Here is a 25,609-nt window from a genome sequence, read left to right on the forward strand (position 1 = left end):
GAAATGTTTTTAAAGAAAGATCAGCTTGTCGCGTATCTACGCCAAAAATGAACACTATTCCAAATTTGTTGTTTATATATTTTTTTTTACTTATTTATTTTTATTGATGTAATTCAAATTTCAGTGGTGCAATGCATCTTACCGGGATTTGGTAAATTTTTAAGACAGTAGCGGAAGTACTGCATGTACAACGCAGAGGTTACGTAAAAGTTAATCTTCATAGTTTCAAAACATCTCTGGTAGAGCGGGCATTTCGCGGGAAGTAGCTCTCAAACCTGCACAGTAATAACAAACGTTGCGCCGAAATTAAGACGTTTTGGTTTAGGAGTTTAATGTTATAAGATTACCAAGGTAAGGGGTTCACCTGCCAACGTTACATTTTTAAAAACAATAACAACAGTCATATTTGGAAGTGTCCACTTTTCATTTCGCTCATTGCTTTGCTAACAATCTGAAAACATGATTTTCAAAACATGGCGACTTCACGTCAACCTTTTATAATGCCTCACCAGGCCCACTATGTTCTCCGACCTGAGTGCGACGAGAGACGGCCCTTCTCTTCTGTGCCGCCCGGTCGAGGACGTGACGCCGGGCGTGTTTGAGAGAGCTTCCCCGGCCTACAGTCCATGCTCCGAGCGCTTCGGAGTCGGGGAGCGGAGTTTCAGTCGTCAGTATGCTCATATTTATGCAGCGCGACTCATGCAGATGAGACCTTTACTCACAGAAAAAGCCCAGCAAAAGTGGGGTACGTACCTGTTACATGACTAAGATTTCTGTCACTTCAATGTTTTTCAATCTTTACTGAGTCAATGTATGCATTTTTCATTATATAATCTCATGGCATAAAAAACAACATGTTACGAAAACGGGATGTGCAGTTAATTATTTATCTTCATCAGCCATCTAGTTTAAGAGTATTTAACTATGCTTTTTTTTACTTTTTGCTAAAATATATGAAGCATTCAGGGTAATTGTTGTAATAAGTGACTGTTTGTGTGTGTGTGTGTGTGTGTGTAGGATCAGATATGCTTGTCCGGAAACTATGTGATCTTCAGACAAATGAACAGTGTTGCATTGTGGGAACTCTTTTCAAGCGTATGGAGTTACAACCATCCATCCTAAAAGAGATCAGTGAGGAGGTTAGCAGTACATTTGATCACCCCTAGCTACATGCGGAAAATGCAGCGCTTCACTTTTTCCACATTTTGTTATGTTACGCACTTCTTTTTCTATAATGACAACATAAAGTTTCTTGGAGGTTTCTATAATAAAAAAGAATAATAATTAAAGGAATAATGACTTCTGTCAGCGTGATTCAAAAACCAAAATGTTATAAAACATTTGTCATATCATTATGGCATTGTGTGTGATATTTCTGAAGAAATAATAAGTTATACAATTTATTAGTTAGGCAAATAACATAATGTAGAAAAACTGGAGCACCATGAATACTTTTCAAATGCTGTGTATAAACCAAATGCAGGTGTGACGAGCTTCTAGCTAGTGCTGTGTCACAACATCCTTTTCTCCATCTTGTTGCCTCCAGCACAACATGCTACCCCAGCCTCCACGAATCAAATACATCAGTGACAATGATGAGCTGATTCTGGAGGATGAACTGCAGAGGATCAAACTGGAGGGCAAAATTGACAGAGATAGATGTGTCACAGGTGAGTTTTTTTTCCTATTTTGATGGTTGTTATGCAAAATGACTGAGCCCCACCTCACTATTTTCTGCAGGTAGTGTTATTGCAGTATATGGTGCTGAGAAGAATGATGGGAAGTTCACAGTGGAGGACTTCTGCACAGCTGATCTCCCGGTGCAGACTGTAAGACCTGCACTCAACACTGACAGGTAAACAAAGAAACAAATCTGAGTGTGGCTGGTTTTAGATGATAATGTTTTATGTTTGTTTTTGTTTTTTTCTCTGTATAGATTTGTGCTGCTCGTCTCAGGACTGGGTCTGGGTAGCAGCCATGCCGACAGCATGCTGGGCCTACAGCTGCTTGTTGACATGGTAACGGGTCATCTCGGTGACCAGGGGGAGCAGAGCGGAGCGGCGACGATTTCGAGAGTCTTGATGGCAGGAAACCTCCTCAGTCAAAGCGCGCAGGACAAGGATGCCTCAACCAAGGTAAGTCAAGCATAAGTCACAGCTGTGCTCCTTGTAGTACTTCTGACAGATGTTCCTTCTTCTTCTTCTTCTTCTTCTTTAGCCAATTTGTCTTCTAAGTTAAATAGAACAACTTTAATGAACATAGTTATCAAGTGGATGTTTTGTCATTGTCGTGTGCTGTTGGAAGCAGAGCGTGCTCCACATTCATGAATTTTGGAATGCAGTGTATAATAAGCAGCTCAATATGTATTCTTCATTTTGTATTTTAAAAGAGAACTTTATTAACAGGATGGAGGCATAAATTCTCCCCCTCCACAAAAAAATATGTCAACATCGATTTCACATACATTCACCATGGGGATCATGGACTGTATCTCCTGTGAAAAGTGAGGGAATACTATATAGTATGCACTTCTGCTTTCAAGTTATGTAATAATGAATCATTGAGTTGCTTATCAATTCAATATTGTTTACATGTTCGGTGCACCGCAGATTCAATTATTTCTCCCACCCGCCATTGCATTTTTTTTCTCTTATTTAAGGTGTCACTTACATTTGGGCCGATTACCAGTGCCATTTTGACAAATATTGGCATCAGCCTTTTTTTCCGAATCTGAATACCGATAAAGCTGGCGTCTCACTGAGCGGTGAATGCTTGAGAATTTAAGGTTTTCATCAGGACTTGCAAGATGTTCACAGACGGACATTTCGAACACATTCAGACAATTTTTAACTGTCTGCGAAGATCTTTTGAAACTTTTTAGGAAAACTGACGAAAACCGCAAATTGCATGCATTTGTCGCTCAGTGAGATACAAGGAACTTTAAATTTACGGATCTATTTAAAATTCCACTTCAGAAAAAATGATGCTGACACTGGGAACTTGTTACTATTTTTATTTTTTTAATTAAGAAATTATGCTGACATTTTGTAAAACTTTATTTACAGTACAAAACTTTAGGTAACTATTTATTTGCTTAGTTTTAATTTAGCTTAACATATGCTAATGGCCCTGGAAGCCCCCTGCAATTTTTGTTACGATTTTTAAACAAAGCTGTCAATTCTTCATATGATTAAAATGAAAAGAAAATGCTTTTTATTTAAATCCATGTTGCCATTAATATTTTCTCTTTTACGACAAATGAATATTGGCTTGAAGTAACGGTTATCGGTCTCCTTGAGTACTAATAATCGGTATCGGCCTTGAAAAAAAAAACATATTGGTCCATCACTATCACTTACCAAGAGCATTACAGTAATTGTAAGACACATCTACGTTGGGTGTGCATTGTGCATGGGCCACCCACCTCTTTCAGTCATCAGCATACATAACTGGACTTTGAGTGTCAAGTGGGCCCAAGCAGATTACATTTTGTGAGTATGCATTTAGTTTCTATGTTTTTTGCACTTTAGCGTGTGTGTGTGTGTGAGACTATGTGTACTCTTTCATAAAGAAAAGCAGTACACACTTAAGGTTCGTACACTACAACTTTCAATGTTTTTAAGTTTTGCTATTTAAACTGTTAGCCTGTTACCCTCTTGTTGTGCTGACAATACAATTTACTTTGCCAAGAGTCCATCCCAGATTTTTAATGGGGAAAATGATTTAAAATTTTGAATAAATCATGTGTATTGTTTTTTTTTTAATTATTTCTACAGGTCCACTGTACACTAGTATACTGTATATGACCTTATCACAGTAACAGAGTATGTCCTGTAGCTGGTGGTATTATATTCTGCACAAATCACTGTTTTCTAAATGTTAATGATAAAAAAGTCTGCATGTGCTCTCTGGGTTCCAAGTTGAACATTTTCCTCAATCAGCCTTAATAAATAACAATGTAAGTCAAGTAATTGTTGCTTTAAATATAACTTCCTGCTTGTGCGTGTAGGCCAAGTACCTGACCAAAAAGACTCAGGCTGGCAGCGTGGAGGCCATCCGCTTGTTGGACGAGCTGCTGCGCCAGCTGGTGGTGAGCCTATTGTACTGCACTTGAGTACAATGCTTTTTTACTTACGGCTGCTTGTTGATCACTGAAAAGTTCCTAAAGACTTGCAGCAAGTTGCTTGTGTGTCACCAAAGTCTGACGACAGTTGTGTAAATCCCTTTCCCCCTTCAAGGCCTCGGTCCCAGTGGATGTGATGCCTGGCCAGTATGACCCCACCAACTACACACTGCCTCAGCAGCCTCTTCATCGCTGTATGTTCCCCTTGTCCTCTGTTTACCCCACCCTGCAGCTGGCGTCCAACCCATACCAGGCCACTGTGGATGGAGTGAGGTGAGGAACAATACACATACGCACATTTTTCTTTTGAAGCAAGTTAGTAATAAAGGGGACAAACACAAACTACATTGTAAAAACATTCAGAAATTTAAAAAATTAATTGAAGTCAAAGTCCAACTCCCAACTGGATGTATTCTAATGTGATCCTTGGAACTCATCTGATGGTCCTTGTTTGAGTGCCATCAAAATTCTGCTGATCTTGGCAAGTTGCACGTTCTTCTTCTCAGGAACTCACGATGAACTCTTATGTCATGTCCAAGCAAGTTAGCCAGCTGGTCCATCTCAGTGTCTGTCATGTTCAGCTCAGTCTGCTTATTTTTGCAGTCTGGTGGAATCAAGAAGTTGTTACGCACATAGCATTTTTGGGCTCAGGAGAATCAGAGTTGCTCAACTACGTCTTGCCCTGATGAGGAGCCTTAAAATGTCAGCATGGTTTTTTCCCTCCACTTCCAAGAGGGATTAGTCCACGATCTTTTCGGACCAGTCTTGTCTTGGGCTAAAAATGCAGATGATAAAGACTAATCCACCTGTTTTCACAATCATTTCTAGATTCATTTAAAATTAGGGGTGTCGGGCGATTAAAATTGTAATCGTATGATTTCAATAGTTAACTCACGATTAATCGCAAATTTTATACCTTCTAAATGTACAATGAAATATTTTTTCTAAATTTTCATACTCTTGGTTAACATAAAAGTGGAAAATGTTAAACTAATAGATATACGGCTGTATCTTTTAGTCATTGTGCACAATAATTTCTAGGGGTGTGAATTGCCTAGTACCTGATGATTCGATTCATTCATAGGTCATGATTCGATTCGATACCGATTAATTCCAATACGAATTTATAAGTTGATTGTTGCGATTTTTTTTACTCAAATTTAGAAAATACTAATCAGTAAACTTGTACACGGTAAGATTTGTATGAAAATGTATTAATCTGAAACTTCAGCCTTATAATTGTGAGCCACTGTATTTAACAGACAGTTTCATGTTTTGAACAGTATTGAAATAAAATATTAAGGCTTAATGTTCCATTAATATAACATTCTTCCATGCTTAAGGTGTGAACTCTAACCATAAGTAAGACTTTTGTTCAATATTTTTCCATCAAAAATGCTGTAATATCGCGATATATTGCCAAATCATTTTTTTTTAACACCCAAATAATGTCATAATTAATAACATTTAGTTAAAAATTAAAGATGTACTGTACTCTTAAAAAAAACCCCCAAAAAAACGAGTGTGATATTGATTTGTGTTTAGGTAATTTTCTGCCACTAGATGGCATAATTTAATTTGTAATATGTTGGTGACAGCTCTGCAGTTTTTTTTTTATATTAAAAGCTATCTGATCTTTAACATGAAGTAACTTGTGAAATTGTGCACATTTTTAAAATTGCAAAAATACAGCTTGACCCCAGTCTCCACAAATATCTGCATTGTTATTAAATTTATTGCTGTTAAATTTTGATGTGGACGTGTCTCCTTCTTTGCGACTAGAATTCCTCCGGTACAGGCTTTCCAAGTAAGGGGCAGTCATTAATCACACATTTAAAAAAAAATGAGTGGCGTTAAAGGAACTTTAAATTAACTCAAAATTAATGCACTAATGTTGGCACCCCAATTTAAAATAGTTTTTCTTGTCACTCTCCCCCTTGTCCATATTCAGGTTCCTGGGCACCTCAGGACAGAATGTCAGTGACATTGCACACTACAGCAGCATGAGCAATCATCTTGAGATTCTGGAAGAAACCCTAAGATTGCGCCACCTCGCTCCCACTGCTCCAGATACCCTTGGTGCGACAGGCTCTTTGCACTTAGTATAATCTACAGTAGATGACCACCCTCAAATCATTTATACAGTATCTGTGGATTATTATTTTTTTTGTTAGGTTGTTACCCATTTTACATGAAAGATCCATTCATCTTGGAAGAGTGCCCGCATGTTTACTTCAGCGGGAGCGCACCCACGTTTGAGTCAAAGCGCCTGACAGGTTTGTGTGCGTATAGATGGTACCTTTACTTACAAGAACCGCCAAGAAATGCCATTTTAAATAGTTTTAATAGGGCCAGTTAAGTTGATGTTAAAGAAAAACCAGTTCTGATTGATCACAGCAATTCTGTATGAATCACTCATGTTTTCTCTTCACCAGGTGCTGATGGCCAGGAAATCCTTCTGGTGACTGTGCCGACGTTCCACAGCACCCAAACGGCATGTCTTGTCAACTTGCGCACGCTTGAATGCGAGCCAATCAGCTTCTCGGCCTTCTCTGCGGGTGACGACGAGGAAACTGAGATGAACGTCAGCCACTGAGAGTCGTGCAGTCAGCATCTCGAGTTCTCATGCACGGATTCAGTTTTGTGAGGTTGCCACTTCTTTTAAAGTTGGTCTGTGAAAACCTAATTTGAAACAACTGTTCCACGTAAGCCATGTTAAACCTTCAGTGGCATACTGTAAAATGTACGAGAGGAGAACGACACTGTAAATAATTCCATCTTGACTTAAAAAAAAAAAAAGTTGTTTAATGTGCATCTGCATTCTGCAATAAAAAATTCATGTATAAAAAGACTGAGTATTGTGTCAGAAAGATGCAGCTTGAACACAGAAAAGATGATTTTTCAAAGAAGAATCATATTTTCAAGTGTTATACAATATACAGTTGTCAAAGATGTTAAGTTGTAGATGTGAACATTGTTTACTCAAAAGCCCCATTTCCACCAAGCAGTACAGTTTGTGTCAGTTCTATTCAGTTACATTTCCCTTGTAAATATTCGTGAAGGGCACCACGTACCAAAAATAAATTATCCATGCAATATCAGCTGGTGTGCTACTGTATAGTGTTTGGCACTTTTACATGGGAATTTCAAAAGCATTTTCTCTGGTCGATGAGAATGGTGCATGCAACACTGTTGAATTCAGTGACGATTGCGCTCTATTGCTGCTAAGTCAAACTATCAATGTAACAGAAACATTTCCAGCATGTGACATTCAACCACGGTAGACTAAACTGAACCGTACGGCTTGGTTGAGCGAAAGATTTCTGGATTGTTGCAGCTCAGAGAAATTCACAGGTTTGCTTTAATAGTCATCAATCTTGTACTCGTAATTGTAGTCCAGGATTGAGTCTGTGAAGCCACCGGGCGTTGATGATTGTCCCTCCCCTATTATCCACGAGTCGTACCAGGGTGTGGTGGTCCCCGGTGTTGTGGGGATTGTGGTAGTTGTTGGTGGCAGGGTCGTGGTGGTTGTTGTCGTCGTCGTCGCTGCTGTCGATTTCAACTGCAATAACCTCTGCTGCCGGAGACGGCGCATACGAGCTATTTTGAGTCTTCTCAACCGTTCCTGTCTTAGTGGTGAATTTTGTGAGATCCCACTGTTCCCACTAACCACGCGGCCATTGCTGTCAATAACTGGGGCCTGGACTATAGTGTTGCCATGGCTGACCAGGCGGATTGGCTTGTTGCCGTGGAGAGCCAAAATCTGAGGGCAAATGACAGAACTATAAAATCTCATTCTGTTATTTGTGTTGTAACACACGGACGTCATCACCACACCTGTTTAATGCGGTCCCAGTTGGACTTGGCCAAGTTAAAGCTGCACGTGGTTGCTCCTGCCTGGTAACCCACCACACAAAGTTTGGTCAAGGAGGAGAAACCGTCAGCTTTGGCTGTTACACGGTACTCGCCAGGGTTTAGCAGCCGCCAGTAGTCTCCCGTTGAAGCTGCAATCAAAAAGAGGGAACAAATGTTGCCGTTAAGCATAAATTCGACCCTCAAATGATTTGTGTATTAGGTCTGACTTGTGGTGATGTCGTGGTTTATCCCCTCTACAGATATGGTGGCGTTTGCAAGCGGGTTGCCCTGCTCATCCTTCACTATTCCTCGAATGCCACGATGAACCTACGCACAAAAAAGGTTGAATTGGTCACATAAAGATAGTTTCTACTTTTGCTATCAAAGTTAAACTTTTAAACTTGAGGTTTTTTTTTAAGCTTTACATTCTCTAACTTTGACAGCCCTAGTTTCTACCTAGTTTTTTTTTTTTTTTTTTCAGGTAGGCTACTAATACTATTCAACAATGCAATATAATACAAGCAGGAAACTGCAGCATACATCATCTGGAACAGTTCAGACAAAATGTTTATCGAATAACATAACAAAAACACAAAGCATTTATTAAAAAAAAAAAAAAAAAGACAAGGTGCAAATCTCAATAGATGTGTTTTACTAGACTAACTTGGATTTCTCTCACCAACCAATCAAATGAATGTAAAATGCTGACATTATTGTGTAGCAGACCCCCCTGAGGAGAGTATAAAATCTGATTGGTTAAAAAAAAAAAAAATAACTACCACTGCCAATATAGTTTAAGTTACATCATACATACTCCTGATTCCCAAGGCCCTGGGCAGATTAGATTGACATGGCAACACAGACTTATATCTGATTGGGGGAAAAACATCTAACAATCACAATTCCACATATATGGAATAGAAGCAGTGCAGCCATGTGCGTTTGTAGTCCATTTTGGGGGTGCTCAAGAACCCCCAAATTGAATGCAGGCACTCGCAAAATTTAAGAATTGCTTGTTTAAATATATGTCCTTTAAAAACAAGCTAGAGAAGTGTGTTAACATACAGGACTTTGTTGAAACATAATATTTCAACAAAATTACAGCAATTATGTTGATAGGTAGGAGTTAGCTGACACTTTTTTATCTAGCTAGGAAACGTTTAAGGTGGTCGGAATCAGCACCACTATCCTCTGTTTGAATTGGAGTGGGAGAAGCTAGCTGTTATGTGCGTGTTAGTATTAAAGCCAAAGGTGCTACTGATATACTAATGATTGGATACCCATTACCAAAAAGTGTTATGTTTCTGTTTCATGAATGTGTGAGATTGTGTAAAAATGAACAAAACGGGTACATTTATTTTGCTTGGCTGGGACCTCAGCACCCCAAAACCTCTCACCCTGAGGCAGTAGAGAAGAACTCACTGGCCCTGACCACCATTTACTTTAGAAGTCTATTAAATCCAAGTAGTTTGGTTATCAGTGTGTGGGTCCAACCTGCTCCATGAAGATAAGCATTGCCTCTCGGTTCTTCTCCCACTCTCGTTGCAGCTCGCTCTCATGAGGGAATTTATCACAGCCCAGGAAAATGGACAGTTCCAAGCAGTTGGTGTGCAGATAGCTAAAGTCATTCATACCTGGGGAGAGAAAGACATTAGTAAAACCCAGATCTTGAAGTCAAAAGTGAAGGCAGCTAATGAACCTACTGGTCTGTACGTACTTCCGGTGATTGGCTTCCAATTGGCACGATTGATGATGCCGTGCGCCCCTGCGGTGACGTCCCCGTGGCAGGATCCGTGGTAGTTGTGTGTCATGGTCAGATGTGTGGATGCGTAGGACACGGCTAACCACCTAAAGAGGGATTCATCTGCAATCTCTCGCAGATCTTCGGGCTCAGCGTAATGGTAACCGCCGCCTCTTTCCCTGTCATCCTCCTCCTCCCTGTGGTCGTAACCCTGGTGGTAGCTGGGATCGTAGCCATGGTCATAACCTTGGCCGTGGTCATAGCCTTGGCCCTGGTCATAGCCTTGACCGTGTCCCTGGTCGTAACCGTGTCCCTGGTCGTAACCGTGTCCCTGGTCGTAACCATGTCCATGGTCATAGCCATGTCCCCTCCACTCATGGTCTGGGTATCTGTTTCTGCTTCTCCAGTCTTGATCTGGCTCTTCCCGGTATCCCTGCCCCCACTCGGTCACATCGAAGCTCTCTTCTTCATACCTGCGTGAAAGAATTTGAATGAGTAGGATGCACAAAAAAATGACGCACAGCCATGAGGCGTGAGGTCATACTGTCTCTTCTTGCGGCTGTGGGGCATGTCCTCAGCAGGCTCTTTGGTATGTAAACTGTCGTATGGGTAGGCCACAAATGATTCGCCACCCTGAAAGTTTGCCCCCAACACAAACGGGTGGCTTTCCATCCAAGAGATGATGGCCCTGGTTTCAACTGCAATCTGGGATCAAATTGAGGTAATGAATGTAGGTCAGTGCTTCTTATCATGTTTAGTCCAACAGAGAAGGCCTACTGGTCCTAACGGACCAACCACTGGTTCTTGCATCTCAAAGAAAACCATGCCACTTACCGAACTGTTTTGCATTAAGTTGTCTGGTATGGCAACGTGATGGTTGGGGAATAGTTTGGGCACCATGCCTCTTTCTTCTGCATCCCACAGGATGCGGTTTAGATCTGGAAAGTTCTGAAAAATGTCAAATCCATCATTGGTAAAGTGACCGGTGGTCCATCCACTCAGTTCTGAGCCCTGTCACGGGGAGAAAGGAACAGGACACGGGAAACCAAATTACCGTCAATTCACCACTACTCCCAGGAATCTCCTCTTGAGTTATTTTTTAAACTCACTGCTTGAAAGGCTTCTTCTTGTCCGTCAGGGTTGAGCGAGGGCACCAAGTGGATACGTATTCCGTCCACCAGACGCTGAGCTCGGGGGTTTCGGTCTCTGTATTCCTTGCACAAGTACTGCATGAGAAGCAGGATCATTTCCCGGCCCACCGCCTCGTTACCATGGAGACCAGCTGTGTAGCGTAACTCCGGCTCACCTGCACAGAATGCCAAACAGGACTGGAGTTGTTCGTCAGTGACAACTGCTGAAAACCTAAATTTTAACTTTAAACATTAGACAGTAAAAGTCTGTTTTCTCCCACCCTTGCTCACCTATTTCATGCTCTGTGGGATTGCCAGAGATCACCATGGCCATGATGTCCAGACCCTTGGAGCTGCGGCCCAGGCTGTAGATGTTGGTGATGTTGGGACACTCTTCGTTCACTGATTTCATAAGCTGAACATCAGATAGAGAACCATGCTAAGTGTCACTATGGTTTGTTTTTACACACTTGTCCTGTTCAGGGGGCAGCAGACTTTGGTCCAAAGGTTGACTACACCCTGGTCAGCAATGGATTACGTGTTTCTGAATGTGGCATTGTATGTCGCAGGAAAGTCTGCTGTGTTAACCACGATAGTACCAAACGCTCATTTGCAGGTCATAAGATGAAATTCAGCGCTATAAAAACAGATTTCCATTGAGGGCTTTTTAGTTAAAATTGGTTAGTTTTAATTATATTTGTATATCCTTGGCAGGGGGTGCAAGAAAGGAGATATGCAGTTATATAAAACAGAAAGCAGATACAATATTGAATGTTTATATATGTGTGTGTATATATATATATATATATATATACTACACTGGTATGGCGGACAGGTGTGTGTGTGTGTGTGGGGGGGTGTTTGTGTGTGTGTGTGTATGTGTGGGGTGGCATCATTTTTGTTTATTGAATCTTAAATCACATTCCAAGTGTTGTATTGATTTCGTGCATTTTGGTGACATAGACTCTTCACCCTTTACTTTTTCGTCTACAAGAATATAGGGAATTAGAAAAAAAAAGTGAAGTATTATTTTACTCACTGCAACCATTTCTGAGTAGCTGTGATGCTTAAACTTGAGGTAATCTACTGGAGTCACTTCATTTTGCCTGTATTGGACAAAATCTGGATCTGTGTGAGCGGAAGAGAATGAAATAAATACAATATAAACATGTATATTCATGAGTGTATTATACTTACCAGGCAATGAGCAGCCCAGAATCTCCAGTCTCATACACAGTGTGCCATTCCAGCTTTGAGGGATGATTCTGATGTAGCGGGCCACTACAGGCTCCGCCAGCTGGTTCAAAACTGGAGTGTCTTTATCACTATTCCCAAAAAACAGCTGGAGTGAGAAAATAAAGAAATTGGATTAAAGAAGTAGAGCAATGCATAAAATTGTCAAATTTGGGAAAGTCCTTTTAGGAGAGCTCACCCAGTCAGCATATCCATCATGGATGGTTGTCCACTCCCTGCTGTCATTGCTGAAAGCCAGGAAGTATGATGTCACAAAGTCACTCCTGCAACAGCACCAGAGACAGCCATGAATTCAAGGAGGCCCAATGGGAGAGAATGGGAAGTGTTTTCACATGTGTTTTTGCGTCTCACTCATTCTGCGAGTCTCGACCCTGAGTTATGACTCCTGTGAACTCGGTATCCCTGCGAGCGTCTATTTCAAACCAGTGGACTTTGTCCTCTGAGTTTGCGCACCATGCTCCGCCTCGAGGGTTATCTTCATCATCTGAGCCCTGGAGCCAATGAGACAAGGACGAGGTTTGTTGAGTTATTGATTTAGAAAATTTTATTTATATGACAACTTTGTCATTTTGACTGGCAACTACAAAAACGATGATAAATTAGACTTAAAATGGGATGTTTTAGAATTGTTTTGATCTCATTATAATGTGAAGGTGTACCTAATGTTATGGCCTCATTCCTTTCTTGCAATCAAAACTAAAAAAAAGTCATTTAAATAGTTATTTTAGTTAACTAAAACTAACGAAATAACAAACTAAAATTCAAAAAAACATTTTTGTTAACGAAATAAAAACGAAGATTTTTTTTTTTTAAAACGAAACCTAACTGAAGCTACATTTTATGTTTACAGAAGACGACTCAAGAAGCTCAAGAACCAGAATATCTAACGTAGCAGAATGGTTAGGGCCAGTCTGCTGAAGCCGCCTGTTTTCTGTTACGAAATGATTGCAAACGTGACCACACATGTACTCAGCAATCTTCCACTTACATGCACACACACATAGACAAACAAGTACACTGTGTTCCAACTATGTTTTGCATTTGCATTATTAGGATTGGAACACCCATGTAACTAGGGGCGTAGAAAGCAAATAAAAAGAGAAGGTGAGGAGGGGATTTTTTCAGAGAGTGCAGTAGTGAATTGTATCAGTCAGTTCCTCTTCTCGCAAGACTTGAACTAAGTGTCATCTCTCCTTTTTGTTGTATTTAAAGGGATCGTTCGGATTTTTTGACATGAATCTCAATTTCATCCTCACCTCCAGTGTGTGAAATCAGCACTGACTTACCCCTGACAGCGTTCTATGACACCAGTTCTGGTCCGGTGTTGGACGAGAGGAAAATAGTCCAGCAAGTTGGCTGTGATCACAGAAATAAAGCGTTTTTCTTCTAAAAACAATTTGTGTTCAAAAGAGTGATACATTTTCATCACAAATACTCTTTCCTGAAAAAAGTCAGACGCCATTACCGTCAGTCACTACTTTTCTGTTAGTTCGTATCACTGCGCGTCGCCCTGTAGACGGCTAATTGACGCAAAGCAGCCAGCTAGCTGATCCTTCCGCCTTCGAAAAGACTTCTAGCGGAAGGATCAACTGGCAGCAGTGCGTCAATTCGCTGTCTACAGGGCGACGTGCAGTGATACGAACGAACAGAAAAGTAGTGGCTGGCGGTAATGGCGTCTGACTTTTTTCAGGAAAGAGTATTTGTGATGCAAATGTATCACTCTTTTGAACACAAATTGTTTTTAGAAGAAAAACACTTTATTTAGGTGGTCCCAGCCAACATGCTGGACTATTTTCCTCTCGTCCAACACCGGACCAGAACTGGTGTCACAGAACGCTGTCAGGGGTAAGTCAGTGCTGATCGCACACACTGGAGGTGAGGATGAAATTGAGATTCATGTAAAAAAATCAGAACGATCCCTTTAATAAATGTCAAACAGGTAAACCTGACACTAAGTATTTTTGAAATAACTAAAACTAATAAAAACAAATTTAAGGCCCGGTATGCCGGTTTCACTCAGGAAAATGCACTTTTTAAATACAGGATGTACACACACTTTAACTTTCTCTCAGTCTACACATCTGGGTTTAGGTTAATCTTTGGTGGTGATTTTGTCACTCACTCACTCACTGTGAATGAGTGAGTGAAGAGAAAAAAAACTCCGTGTGTACTTTCAAATTGCTGCGGGAGTGACGTCACGCAGCTGACACGTTCGCCCCGGCCCCGTTTGCGACACGCCACCCCGCGCTCTGCGATTGGCTGGAGGGGTGTGAACACTGTCTTTCCACAGAAATGTCCCGCTGTTTACAAAACAAACACAAAATGGCAAAATACAGGCTGGGAGGGTGGGTTTAGGACAAAATCACCCCCAAACGTGAAGAAAAGCCCAGATCTGTAAATTGAGGAGTCATTTGTTTGTTTGTTTAAATCCTGTATTTAAAAAGTGCATTTTCCTGAGTGAAACCGGCAGACTGCGGCTTTAATGCTAACTGAATTTAAAAAACAAAACAAACAAAAAACAACCTCAAAACGAAATAAAACTATCATGTAAATTCCAAAAACTATAAAAAAAAAAACCCTGTTTGAATCAATGGAACAATGTGTCGTGCGAGGGAAATGTCTCAAATAGACACCACAGCTTCACTCAGATGGTTTGCTAAAAAATGCAACTTCATGGAGTCTGCAGTTAATTATTTTGCAGCATGAGCCTGATGGCTCGAGCGTATTTCCAGACATGAGTGGAAGTACCAGTAAGTGATGCATGTGCTGGGCGCACACCCTGATTGATGTGTACCTGCATGTTGAGGCGTGCCCTCTGAGGTGCAAAATCATACTGAGACATAGAGGAAGCGGAAAGCTGATCCGGTTCGATCTGATGGGACTCCAACCCCAGGGGAGGACATTCTGACATAAACATACACAGCATAGAGCAAAGAGTCATGCCGTATGTGAAAAAAGTAAGCTCACACAATGTTTTCCAGACTGTGGACGGCATTTGACTTACTCTTCGGTTCTTTGTACACTCGTGGTCTGTTCCTGGCTCGCTCCTCAGCCTCCTTCAGTTTCTGCGCTCTCTCTGGTAAAGGTCAGAAAAACAGTCTTAAAAAAAAAAATTCCACAGCATTGGTCCCATATCTTCCCCCTGTTACTCAACCAGGAACTCATCAGGGGAATCATCGCTGTTTTTGCACATTATTCATGCCAAAAGTGCTCATGAGGAAAAGAGAGCAGTAAAAGGGTCTGAAAGTTATCGTATTATGTGACTATTATTAGAGCTGTACAAAAACTGTGCCTTTACAAAAATAGTAAGGCTACATTTATATTGATTTAACAATACAAGTACGTTCATTATTGTGATTGGCATTTTATTTTCTGTTTAACTCAAAATGTTTTCTGTATTTACATCTATTGTACCACAAAACAACCGGAGAATGTCAAGTGAAAATGTCGTTAATCATCACTAAATTATTGCACTTTTGAATACTGCTGCTTTCCAATAAAGTGAGCCAAACTCATTTTCTGACTGACCAGAATTCGGTTAAACCACAATCAAGGTCAGCTTTATGTTCATTTTGTGATAAAAGCACATTTGTTAGACATATTGGTGGATATGTGTCAAACAAATGTTGATACTGGCTCATCACAGAATCAACAATTAGTGGCCGTAGGAGCGATTTCATTGTTTAAAATCACAATAAATACGAAAAGGTTAGCAATGTTTGTCTTACAGGTGAAAATCAGGATGAATTTTAAATGGACTATAAACTTTACAGGTGAACTTTTTGATCTTCTCTAAACTTTTGAATGCACATTTTAACTTGAACAATGCCCTGAATGACAAAATTCACAACACTTTTAAGCCTCCAAATGTTGTGGTATGGTAGTGTTAGGTGTCACCTTGGTCTCATGATGTCAAAATGTGAATAGAAAGTCTGTTTAAATATTAAATTATGATTGAATAAATAAATGTATTGATCAATTCATGGATCAAATGATATTTGCAGGATTTCTGCAGGTCATTAAAGAGCATTAAAAGTCATGCATTTGTGGCGTCACTGGTGAGTATAGTAATTTACAATGAACTAAATGGCCTGGAATCCACTAGCTCAGTGGTGTCAATGTCCGGTCCTCGAGGGCCTGAGTCCTGCACGTTTTAGAGGTTTCCCACGTTCAACACAGCTGATTCATATTTAAGCTCATCAGCAAGCCCTGCAGGAGCCTGATAATGATCCTGATCAGGTGTGCTGGAGTAGAGAAACCTCAAAAACATGCAGGACTCATGCCCCCGAGTACCAGATTCTGACACGTGCACTAGTTGCTTTATGTTCCAAATACCAAACACTCTGAATTTGAATATAAAAATGTACTGATTCCGTCGCCAATGTCCAACATGAAGCACTATTGCCATCTAGTGACAGAAATTTACCTCAACACAAAACTATGATTTAATGTTTCACACTCCTTTTAAATGTTTAGTATGTTTTAAACTTCAAATAATGTTATGAATTACTATAAAATTGCTCTATTATTGAACTGAACGATAATGAAGAATTTATGCTAATATGTAATGTATGTATGTATGTATGTATGTATGTATATGCGTGCGTTTGCGCGTGTGTATATGCAGTAGGAAATATAAATGAGTTTTAAGTTTCATTAAAATGATTTTACCAACTATGATGCTTTTATTTTCCAACTGAACAATAGTTTAGCAATGCCGCCCCCGTCAAGCTCAATCCACTTAAGTCATGTGGCAAACTATTGAGGAGAACTTTCGCTCTTAAAAGCAAAACAGCATTTGCATAATGGCAAATCCCATCTGTCTTCTCTTACGAGAGTAATGTGAGCCAACGGGAGGGACCGTGCTGTTGTTATCTGCTATTACTTTTGCACTTGGGTCACAGGCCATGTTCACTCTGGCAAGCACGTCATCATCCGTCAATTCGTCTGGCATGTTGCTGATAAATAACAAAGTGAAAAGAAGTTCCCAGTTTGTAGTCCTACCTCTCTGTTCCCTCTCCCTTTCTTTTTGTGCTCGCTCTCTTTCTTTCTCCATCCATTTGTCGTCAGTTTCCTTTTTTCCTGCAGACAATAAGAAAATGGAGGATAACTGGGATTTATTGAACCATTGAATCTCTGTGTATTCCATTAGGATTCACCATTTGTAGGAAAAGGTCACACCATGTAAGCCAAGAGTGATTTGGAAAGTTACTGTCCAGACAGTGCTTCATATGAAACATTTGGTCATGGAAAGTCAGTGTGAGTGGGTGATTGGATGAGTGCACGCGTGTCACGTACTAATTCCGTATTCGTCGTATTCGTCGTACCAGTTCTCCTCATAGGGTGGAGTATATGTCGTCTCCTCTACAGAAAAAGATAAACAGGAAGTTGTTTCACATTTCAACCACAACAACTGTTCTCTATTTGGAGGAATATAAACACTGTCTCATTTAATAGTTAAATCTTCCGTTTAAATTTACAGGAATGATAACAAAGTTCTGATCAGACCTCAGACTTGGAAAAAAAAAAGCACCACTATGGAAAGTTTGGTCTGTGAGGCATGCAAGCACCCCCGTGCTGTCTGAAAAGTAGGACAGACTCACTTTAATGTTATTCCCATGTGCTGAATTAGTCATTATTTCTCACAAGATCTCATTCCTACAACACAGATGGAGGCAATATTGAATCTATCTGCATGACCAATCGAGAGCGGAGCGCCGAGTGCCCATCACAATGTTGACATGCTGATTGATGAGTGGTCGTTTCACCTTTCTGGCATGTTTGAGTGTCAGCAGTTACCTGTGAGAGTTTCTACTTTTATCTCCGGGCTGACATCTTTGCCATCTGGGGGTGGAATTTTCTCTGGCCCCGCAACTGCAGCAACAAAAGGTGAAATCAGGAATTAATCAACTAAAGAAGACAAAAGGCAAAGCCCTTACCTTTACAAGTTTTTCTCAATGTTTATAAGCATTCTTAATTGAAAATCTGTCTGCACGTTTTACAATTAAAGTAAAATGTTACCTTGGCAGGAGTAATTAAACTTGTACACTGTATCCGCAAACCTAGTTGACTTAGATATACTGTACACACGCAAAATTGTGATTGGATTTGTCAAATCTGTGAGGGATTTAATAGAGTAACTCGTCTATTTTTTTTCCAAGTGTTTTGGCATAGTTGAGTTACAATCAGACAAAGTACGCTTGGTTATAAAACGTAATACAGAAGAATTTTAACTTACTATTAGGGGTGTAACAAAAACAACAACAACAACAACAAAACAACGGTTTATACTGGAAAATAGTTTTTTGATTTAAAGATGCAAGTGCATAGAATCCAACTGAATTGTTCCACTTTGAAATATATTGAGATACGTATTGACCTGTCTTTTATTGTAGAAATATATCTTCAAAGAAAATAGTACATTTACAGTACTGACAAATTCATTCCAATGTATGTAAGATGGCCCAGAGCCAGCTGAGATAGGCGCCAGCAAAAAGGACGGCACGGTGGAGGAGTGGTTAGCACGTCCGCCTCCCAGTTCTGAGGACTCCGGTTCGAGTCGAGGCTCCGGCCTTCCTGGGTCGAGTTTGCATGTTCTCCCCGTGCTCGCATGGGTCTTCTCCGGGTACTCCGGTCTCCTCCTCCAAAGACATGCATGGCAGGTTAATTGGGCGCTCCGAATTGTCCCGAGGTGTGCGTGTGAGTGTGGATGGTTGTTCGTCTCTGTGTGCCCTGCGATTGGCTGGCAACCAGTCCAGGGTGTCCCCCGCCTACTGCCCAGAGCCAGCTGAGATAGGCGCCAGCACCCCCCGCGACCCTTGTGAGGAATAAGCGGTCAAGAAAATGGATGGATGGATGGATGGATGGATGGATGGATGGATGTAAGATGACAACAAAAAAATAATTGTATCATACCTTCTCAAACTGAACAGTGTCATATCAAATCGAATCGTAATCCTACCAAGTCCAACTGAGTCAAGTCATTCCACTTTCAAATTGAACCATCCTTGATTCGATCCACACCCTTGCGCATTGAAAACCGAATCAAATCGTACAATTATTTAGTCTGAACAAACATTAAAATTTTATATTTATTCGAATATAAACTGGAAAATTATGTGAATAGCTCTATGACCAAATAAACTTGCACATGTCTTTATAAGGGAACAATCAGTTAACTCTTGGTCTGCCAGGTTTGGGAATTCCCGAACCGTACAACCCGACCGTATATCGCCACCGACGGGAATTCCTGAAACCTATGCTTTTAATGGGAATTTACAGAGTAAAGCCTTGGCCAGTTGTGGTCTCAGTTTTAAACTGATCCTGTACTGTAACGACTAACTATGGCCATTAGATGGCAGTGACTACTCTGTGTTTGCATAGTCCTAACACACAATTTTTTGTGGGCCTTGAAACATCAGTCAAAATGCTCTAAATCAGCTGGCACTATGAAGTGATCCTTTCTGAAAATGGCTGGCAGTCAAAGAGTTAACAGTGCATAATGGTGCATGTATCAAACATCACCGCGGACACACGGGCATGTGCGCAAACACCGTTTGACCCTTGTCCTGACGATATAAGAGAACTAAGCCTTTTTTTTCTTACCCAAACTGAAAAGATTTGTTCCATTTAAAAAGGCTCTTCTTTACAAGCTTGAGGCTCGCTGCCAAGAATGACGGATGTGACGGGTTTAACACCAGGTGTAACCTTTCACATTCATCTCCTCATCTTCAGTATAGACGTGCATGTACAAGATGTTTGAGTTACTCTGCAAATAGTTTGGCAGCCAGTCAGGCTCACGTTTGCAAGTATGGAAACTGCAAAGGCAAAGTCTCTATTTATTTGCTGTATCCTGTTTAAAGTTTTGTTGAGGACACCCTGGAACAAACTGACCTAGAAGCATGCTTTTCACGCGGAAAGTCCATGCAACCAACTGGGTCGGCCTTACAGTATACGTTCCTATACTAAAGCATCGGCCTGAATTTTAGTTAGAATTTTTTTTGTTCCACCATTTTGGCCCTGTCCATCCACAAACAGCTACTTACATTACATTCCTTAGAAGTGACAAAGAAGAAAGAAAGCAGCAGACGTACATGTGGAATCCCAGTAATCACCGTCATCTGTCCCAGTCTTTTCATCAACCTTAGGGCCAGAGGGCGTTGGGTCCACCTCTTTCCAGTAGACTTCATAGTCATCGGTCTCAGTTGGATCTTCTTCGTCTGGTTTCCAGTAGTCTTCATCTCTGTCCGTTATTGGAGGATATGGGTCTTTCTCTTTGGGTTTCCAGTAGTCTTCTTCTTCTTCAGGGACCGTCACTGGAGGTGATGGGTCTTTCTCTTCGGGTTTCCAGTAGTCTTCTTCAGGGTCCGTCACTGGAGGCGATGGATCTTTCTCTTCTGGTTTCCAGTATTCTTTTTCAGGGTCTGTCACTGGTGGTGACGGGTCTTTCTCTTCTGGTTTCCAATACTTCTCATCGGTGTCCGTCTCTGGATTGTATGGATCCTTTTCTTCTGGTTTCCAGTATTCTTCATCTGTGTCCGTCACTGGGGGCGATGGGTCTTTCTTCACTGGGTCCCAGTCAAAATCGTCATCTGTCACTGGAGGCACCGGACCTTCCTCCTCTGGCTTCCAGTAGTCGTATGGAAGATCCGTGACCTCCGAAGCTGGTCGAGACGGTGTGGGATCAGCCTCCCAGTAGTCATCTTCTGGCTGCCAGTACTCGTTGTCTGACAGGGAAACGCACAGACTTAAAAATCTTACAGATACCTTAATTTCCGGCTACTTTTTAAATAAAATGCTGATGGATTATGAGCAACTTACCGATATCAGGGTAGGCGAAGTCTGTGGGCTCAGGTTCCGTGGGTGGTTCGGTTGGGATAGCTGAAGGCGGCACATAGACTCAAAGTCAACATCTACCTATTTACACACTTCTAAAGACAAATTTGGCACCTAGCTTGACCTGTTGTGGTGGGTGGAAGAGTTGTAGTTGTAGTTTGTCTGTCCTTCTTTCTCCCTTTCTTCTCACTTTTGGGTTTCTTGGTGGCATTGGGGTCTTTAGGCTCTTTGTTCTTTTTCTTGTCTTTTTTCTTCTTTTTGCCCTCCTGTGGTGCTCTTCTCACTCTGCCAAAATTACCTGAATATATGAAGGCATAAAAACTGAGTAATGGCCAACCACAAATAAAATATTTTATTTGCCAAATTGTGACTTAGTAGGTTTCAGCCCAATGTCAGTGAAATGCAAATTACTTGGGAGTGGCTTCTTTTCTGCATCTTTAAAACACTTTTTTATGGGGAATGTCTCAAGCAGTGTTTCCCAACCTACTGAGCCAATATATCTACTATAAATAATATATCTTTGGTTATCTTTTTATGCTATTGTCATAAAGTTAAATATAAAAGGTCTACACACCCCTGCTCAAATGCCAGGTTTTTGTGATATTAAAAGAAATAGATAGAGAAATATTTCCAAACATTTGCTACCATTTATATGGAGTATATGTCCTTTATCTCTTTGAGAGATAAAGTATATAAAACTTAAATAATGTACTTGCACAAGTGTGCACACCCTATAATTGCTGGGATGTGTTTGTGTTCAAAATTAGTCAATCACATTCAAGCTGTTAAATTGGAGTAACCACACAACAACATTTAAAGTGCTTCTCATCTAACCTCAAATAAATTTCAGCTGTTCCAGTAGGCTTTCCCTCACAATTTTTTTTCATCAGACCGTAACACATTTTCTCACATGTTGTCGGGGAGATTTTGTTATGCTCCAATAAAACCAAAGATGAACTTTTTGTCCATAATTCCAAAAGATGTATTTGATGCAAATCTCCAAAAGAACAACATACAGTTGAAGCATGGTGGTGACAGTAATCGTGCTTTTTGGCTGTTTTTCTTTAGCGGGAACTGAGGCTTTAGTCAAGTTGGAGGGAATTTTGAACAGTTTCAATGAGCAGTCAGTGTTAGTTCAAAACCTTGAGTTCTTCACATTTGAATGTGCCTGGTAGTTTTCAACACAGCAGCCACATCCCACTTTTAAGTGGGCGTGCACACCCGAATTGTGTTATAAAACACATTAATGCTGGAAAAGTTTTGAAACTATTTATCTTGGTCTCTTTTTTTATATCACAAAAACTTGGCATTTGAACAGGGGTGAGTAGACTTTTTATATCCAGTAAGCTGACATTCAGACATTTGAAATGCCCTTCCACTAGATTGCAGAAACAGAGTAAATTGAGACAAGATTGTCATTATTTCGTATTATTTTTTAAATGACAAATGAGTGGTAAAATAGTATGCGACTTGTCTCAATAAAGGTTGGAAAACATCGGTCTAGACAGCTAAACTAATTCATAGCTCAGCAGAGGTTCATCAGGCTTTCCTTCAGGCCAGGCTGCACGCTGTTCTCAGACACTTCCATGGAAAAACTCTCTTTCCATGAGCCACTCTGTTTCAGTTTTACAATGAATACATCACCAGCACCCCAGCGATATCTTTGCCACTGAACGGTACTGCCATTAATGGGGGTGCATTAAGTAGCTACTTGGGGCTGATGCGTATTACATGTGAAGCTCTCTGAGCGTTTAAACATGCTGGGTAAAAGTAACACAGCCCATTTTTTTGTCATTACAGTAGTTTGTTCTATGTACCCCCACTATTCTAAACACGGCATTCTGATTAATATTGCATTTGTGGAATATGAATTAACCAGCAAAAGCCACCCATTTTATCCATCTCAGGGGGAGGACAATTCACCACTCGCTGTCAACTGAAAATGACATCACAATGCCCAAGAGCTCAGGTAAAAACAATCACGATTCACCAGTTTTCTGAATGTGGTCATGTGACATTCACAAGCTGAGCCAGTATTGGTTGTTCCCTGAGGAACTGTGATGTCATTTTCAGGAGACAGCATATGGCAAAATGGCTGCCCCCTGAGATGGATGCAAATGGGTGGATTTGGCTGCTTAATTCATGTTCCAAAAACACAATATTTTCAAAAATATTTTGGGTTAACTTCCCCATTAAATAACACAGACGTATGCAATTCATTAGACTTGCTACACTGCAACGTAGATCAATATAATTGGATATATTTGCTGCTCACTTCATACGTTTGAATTGCTTCTTGTTGCTAGGCAGAATTTCTGTGGTTCACTTTTCATGCAATGTGAATGATGTGCCACGCCCACTCGATTGTTTGCATGGCAAACTAGAGCAAAGTCAGACTGACACAAAAGCTACAAATCAATTTTGCTGTTGAATCATGAAAGTGAAGGAACTATTGGAATGAAAAACAACGCCACCTGCTGGATCTGGCAGGGCACAGCCCCCACTGCCCCAAGCGCAGCGTCACAGCTGGATCTGCTCTGAAATGTTACTGACCTGCCTCCACTGTGGCCTCGCTGTTGATGCCCTCCACTTGGCCTTCCGTCCTTTGAGGCTCATCCTGAAGGAGATCCCCTTCTCGCTCGTCTCTTTCACGCTGCAACAGGGACACAATCCCCCCAGCGCTCTCCCCTTGTCTGGGGGTCAGCAGGCAGCAGAGGGCCAGCAGCGCCGCGGACACAAGCACAGTCTGGCTTCTCATGCCTGCAGCTCCTCCTATTGCAGAATCCTTTTAATTTGCTTTGGAGTTCCTTTTATCGCCAGCGTTCCAACTACACAGTTTATCCAGCAGATGTTTTTTTTATTTTTTTATTTTTTTATTTGAGCCTTCCTTCCTGTGTGGAGCCCTGGAGTCAACCAGACTCAGACTGGGCTAGATGGAACTGGAGTGGGATGGGGGTAGGGATAAGAGGGGAGGGAAGGAGGTGGCTTAAACAGAGACGCCGGAGAGATAGACAGCAAAGCAGACGTTCAGCCAAATGAAAAGCTTCTGTTGCTAACTGCCCTGAAGCTCGGTCAGCATGGAACAGCGAGAGGAAAGAGGATCGCTGTCACCTGCTGGACGAGTCACAACAGGTGCAGGACTCACGCAGGAGGTGTGGGGGGAGGATGAGGGAGAGCAGGTCAAATCAAAGCTGACTGCAGAAGAAGCAGGATGAACTTCTTGTTGCACTCCACTATAAATGGAGAACGAGAGTGACTCCAGGTCAATGAATTCCATAGAAACGGAGTGGGTGGGGGTGGGGGGTGCATTAGTGGGAGGTAAGGATTGTGTGTGTGTGTGTGTGTGTGTGTGTGTTTTCACAAAACCATAAAGAACCAAACATCAGAGCAGGGATTTCAAGTAAATGAAAACAGACATGAATGACTTTTTCACTGCAGTAGGGAATGGATGTCTGGTCTCTGTCACGGTTTCTTTTGGGTGGTGTCGAGCATGTCTTCTCCTTTCTGCGGGGGAGCTTGCAGCACGCAATAGGCCATGTTGGCTCTCGCACCACTTGGGAGTTGTTGGAATTAAAGACAGGATTAGAACATTTGAAAATGTGTCACTTTCTTGGCCGGAGACTTCACTTTATGTGACATCCGATTAGCAATTCTCAGTGAATAAAATTCATTGAAACTTTTAGAAGTGAAAATGGCCAGTAAATTCTGTAGAGTAAATTTTACTCTAAACAGAGTCTATGGTCCCACTCTAACCAGTAAATTTTACATTTGGAAAAAAAGAGTCAAATAAGAAGAAATAAAAAAACTCACTCAAAATTTGAGGAACAAACCCACAACTGCAGGTTGTGAGACAGCCAATCTACTCCCTGAGCCAGCTCCTACTGTGTGTTAGTATATCGCTCATGTCAGCTGGAATCTTTGTAACTCCTTATAAGCAAACACGAGGACTGGCATAGCTCAGGTGCTAGAGTGGCAGTCTCCCAAGATGAGTTCGTTCCTCAACCTTTGTGTAACTTTTGTTTGTTTTTAAATAAACTACTCAAATTTAGCCAAAATCTGCTTACAAAATTTACTTAAAAAAAAAAAAAAGTCTTTAATAGGTTTTTTCATGGGCTAGGCAAATTCTCTCGTACACACTAAAAATACTTGGAGTCAAATTTACTCTGAATCTTCAAAGTGTAAATTTGACTCTGAATTTGCTGTGATCCTGAGCAAATATGCCCACGGGCATCGTGGTTTTTAACTCACATTTCAGAGACTATAGATTTGTTGTCACATGTTCTCGTGCTGTGTTCCAAGCAATGTGAAAAAAAAAAAAAATAGAATGTCCGCCAATGAATGTTAACTCAAAAAGTATTTCTTGTAAATGATTTCAGCTTGACTGAGTCACCCTTTGAGTAGTAACCAGCTGAGCTTGATTAAACAATTGGAACACGAACACAGCCAAATGCACAAGAAATAATGTTTATGGCTAGCCAACATTGTGATGACAGTGTAGTAGAGCAAAAGAAAGATAAAGTATTTTGGGGTTATGACTTTGGCTGAGAATGAGGTAGATAGTACATTCTACAGTAAGGTCAAGCAGAGGCCTTGAAAACTGACGGATTACAGGCACTAACATGAACATTGTAGAAAAGTATTATTTTTATCTGTTTATGAGGTGTCACTAAA

The 25,609-nt window shown here is 40.9% G+C and overlaps 2 protein-coding genes across 2 annotated transcripts; one reads left to right on the forward strand and one right to left on the reverse strand.

Moving 5' to 3' along the window:
• The first annotated feature begins 4 nt into the window (after nucleotides 1-4).
• pold2 (polymerase (DNA directed), delta 2, regulatory subunit) lies at nucleotides 5-7,224 on the forward strand. Its single transcript, XM_077521128.1, has 11 exons — nucleotides 5-351; nucleotides 513-745; nucleotides 1,018-1,139; nucleotides 1,547-1,670; nucleotides 1,741-1,855; nucleotides 1,937-2,135; nucleotides 4,010-4,090; nucleotides 4,239-4,396; nucleotides 6,075-6,202; nucleotides 6,298-6,399; nucleotides 6,559-7,224. The coding sequence occupies exons 2-11, from the start codon at nucleotides 520-522 to the stop codon at nucleotides 6,717-6,719; spliced, it is 1,416 nt and encodes a 471-aa protein (XP_077377254.1). The 5' UTR covers nucleotides 5-351; nucleotides 513-519; the 3' UTR covers nucleotides 6,720-7,224.
• LOC144018681 (uncharacterized) lies at nucleotides 6,908-23,857 on the reverse strand. Its single transcript, XM_077521127.1, has 22 exons — nucleotides 23,492-23,857; nucleotides 21,063-21,236; nucleotides 20,924-20,983; nucleotides 20,197-20,829; nucleotides 17,903-17,977; nucleotides 17,402-17,467; nucleotides 17,108-17,185; nucleotides 15,108-15,179; nucleotides 14,898-15,007; nucleotides 12,455-12,594; nucleotides 12,282-12,366; nucleotides 12,047-12,191; nucleotides 11,889-11,977; nucleotides 11,141-11,264; nucleotides 10,829-11,025; nucleotides 10,554-10,730; nucleotides 10,264-10,424; nucleotides 9,696-10,192; nucleotides 9,473-9,612; nucleotides 8,206-8,305; nucleotides 7,961-8,127; nucleotides 6,908-7,886 (listed from the first exon to the last, which is right to left on the reverse strand). Exons 1-22 carry the CDS (start codon nucleotides 23,694-23,696, stop codon nucleotides 7,485-7,487), a joined length of 3,897 nt encoding a protein of 1,298 aa, XP_077377253.1. The 5' UTR covers nucleotides 23,697-23,857; the 3' UTR covers nucleotides 6,908-7,484.
• Between the last annotated feature and the right edge of the window lie 1,752 nt (nucleotides 23,858-25,609).

This window comes from Festucalex cinctus, chromosome 5 (assembly GCF_051991245.1).
Source record: "Festucalex cinctus isolate MCC-2025b chromosome 5, RoL_Fcin_1.0, whole genome shotgun sequence".
Lineage (NCBI taxonomy): Eukaryota > Metazoa > Chordata > Actinopteri > Syngnathiformes > Syngnathidae > Festucalex > Festucalex cinctus.

Coding starts and splice junctions, on each gene's coding strand:
- pold2 (XM_077521128.1), top strand. CDS start 520: ATGTTCTCCGACCTGAGTGCGACGAGAGACGGCCCTTCTCTTCTGTGC. Junction 2,136..4,009: donor ACAAGGATGCCTCAACCAAG/GTAAGTCAAGCA, acceptor TTGTGCGTGTAG/GCCAAGTACCTGACCAAAAA. Junction 6,203..6,297: donor CACTGCTCCAGATACCCTTG/GTGCGACAGGCT, acceptor TTTTTTTGTTAG/GTTGTTACCCATTTTACATG.
- LOC144018681 (XM_077521127.1), bottom strand. CDS start 23,696: ATGAGAAGCCAGACTGTGCTTGTGTCCGCGGCGCTGCTGGCCCTCTGC. Junction 15,008..15,107: donor AGTGTACAAAGAACCGAAGA/GTAAGTCAAATG, acceptor TGTTTATGTCAG/AATGTCCTCCCCTGGGGTTG. Junction 11,265..11,888: donor GCTACTCAGAAATGGTTGCA/GTGAGTAAAATA, acceptor TCTGATGTTCAG/CTTATGAAATCAGTGAACGA.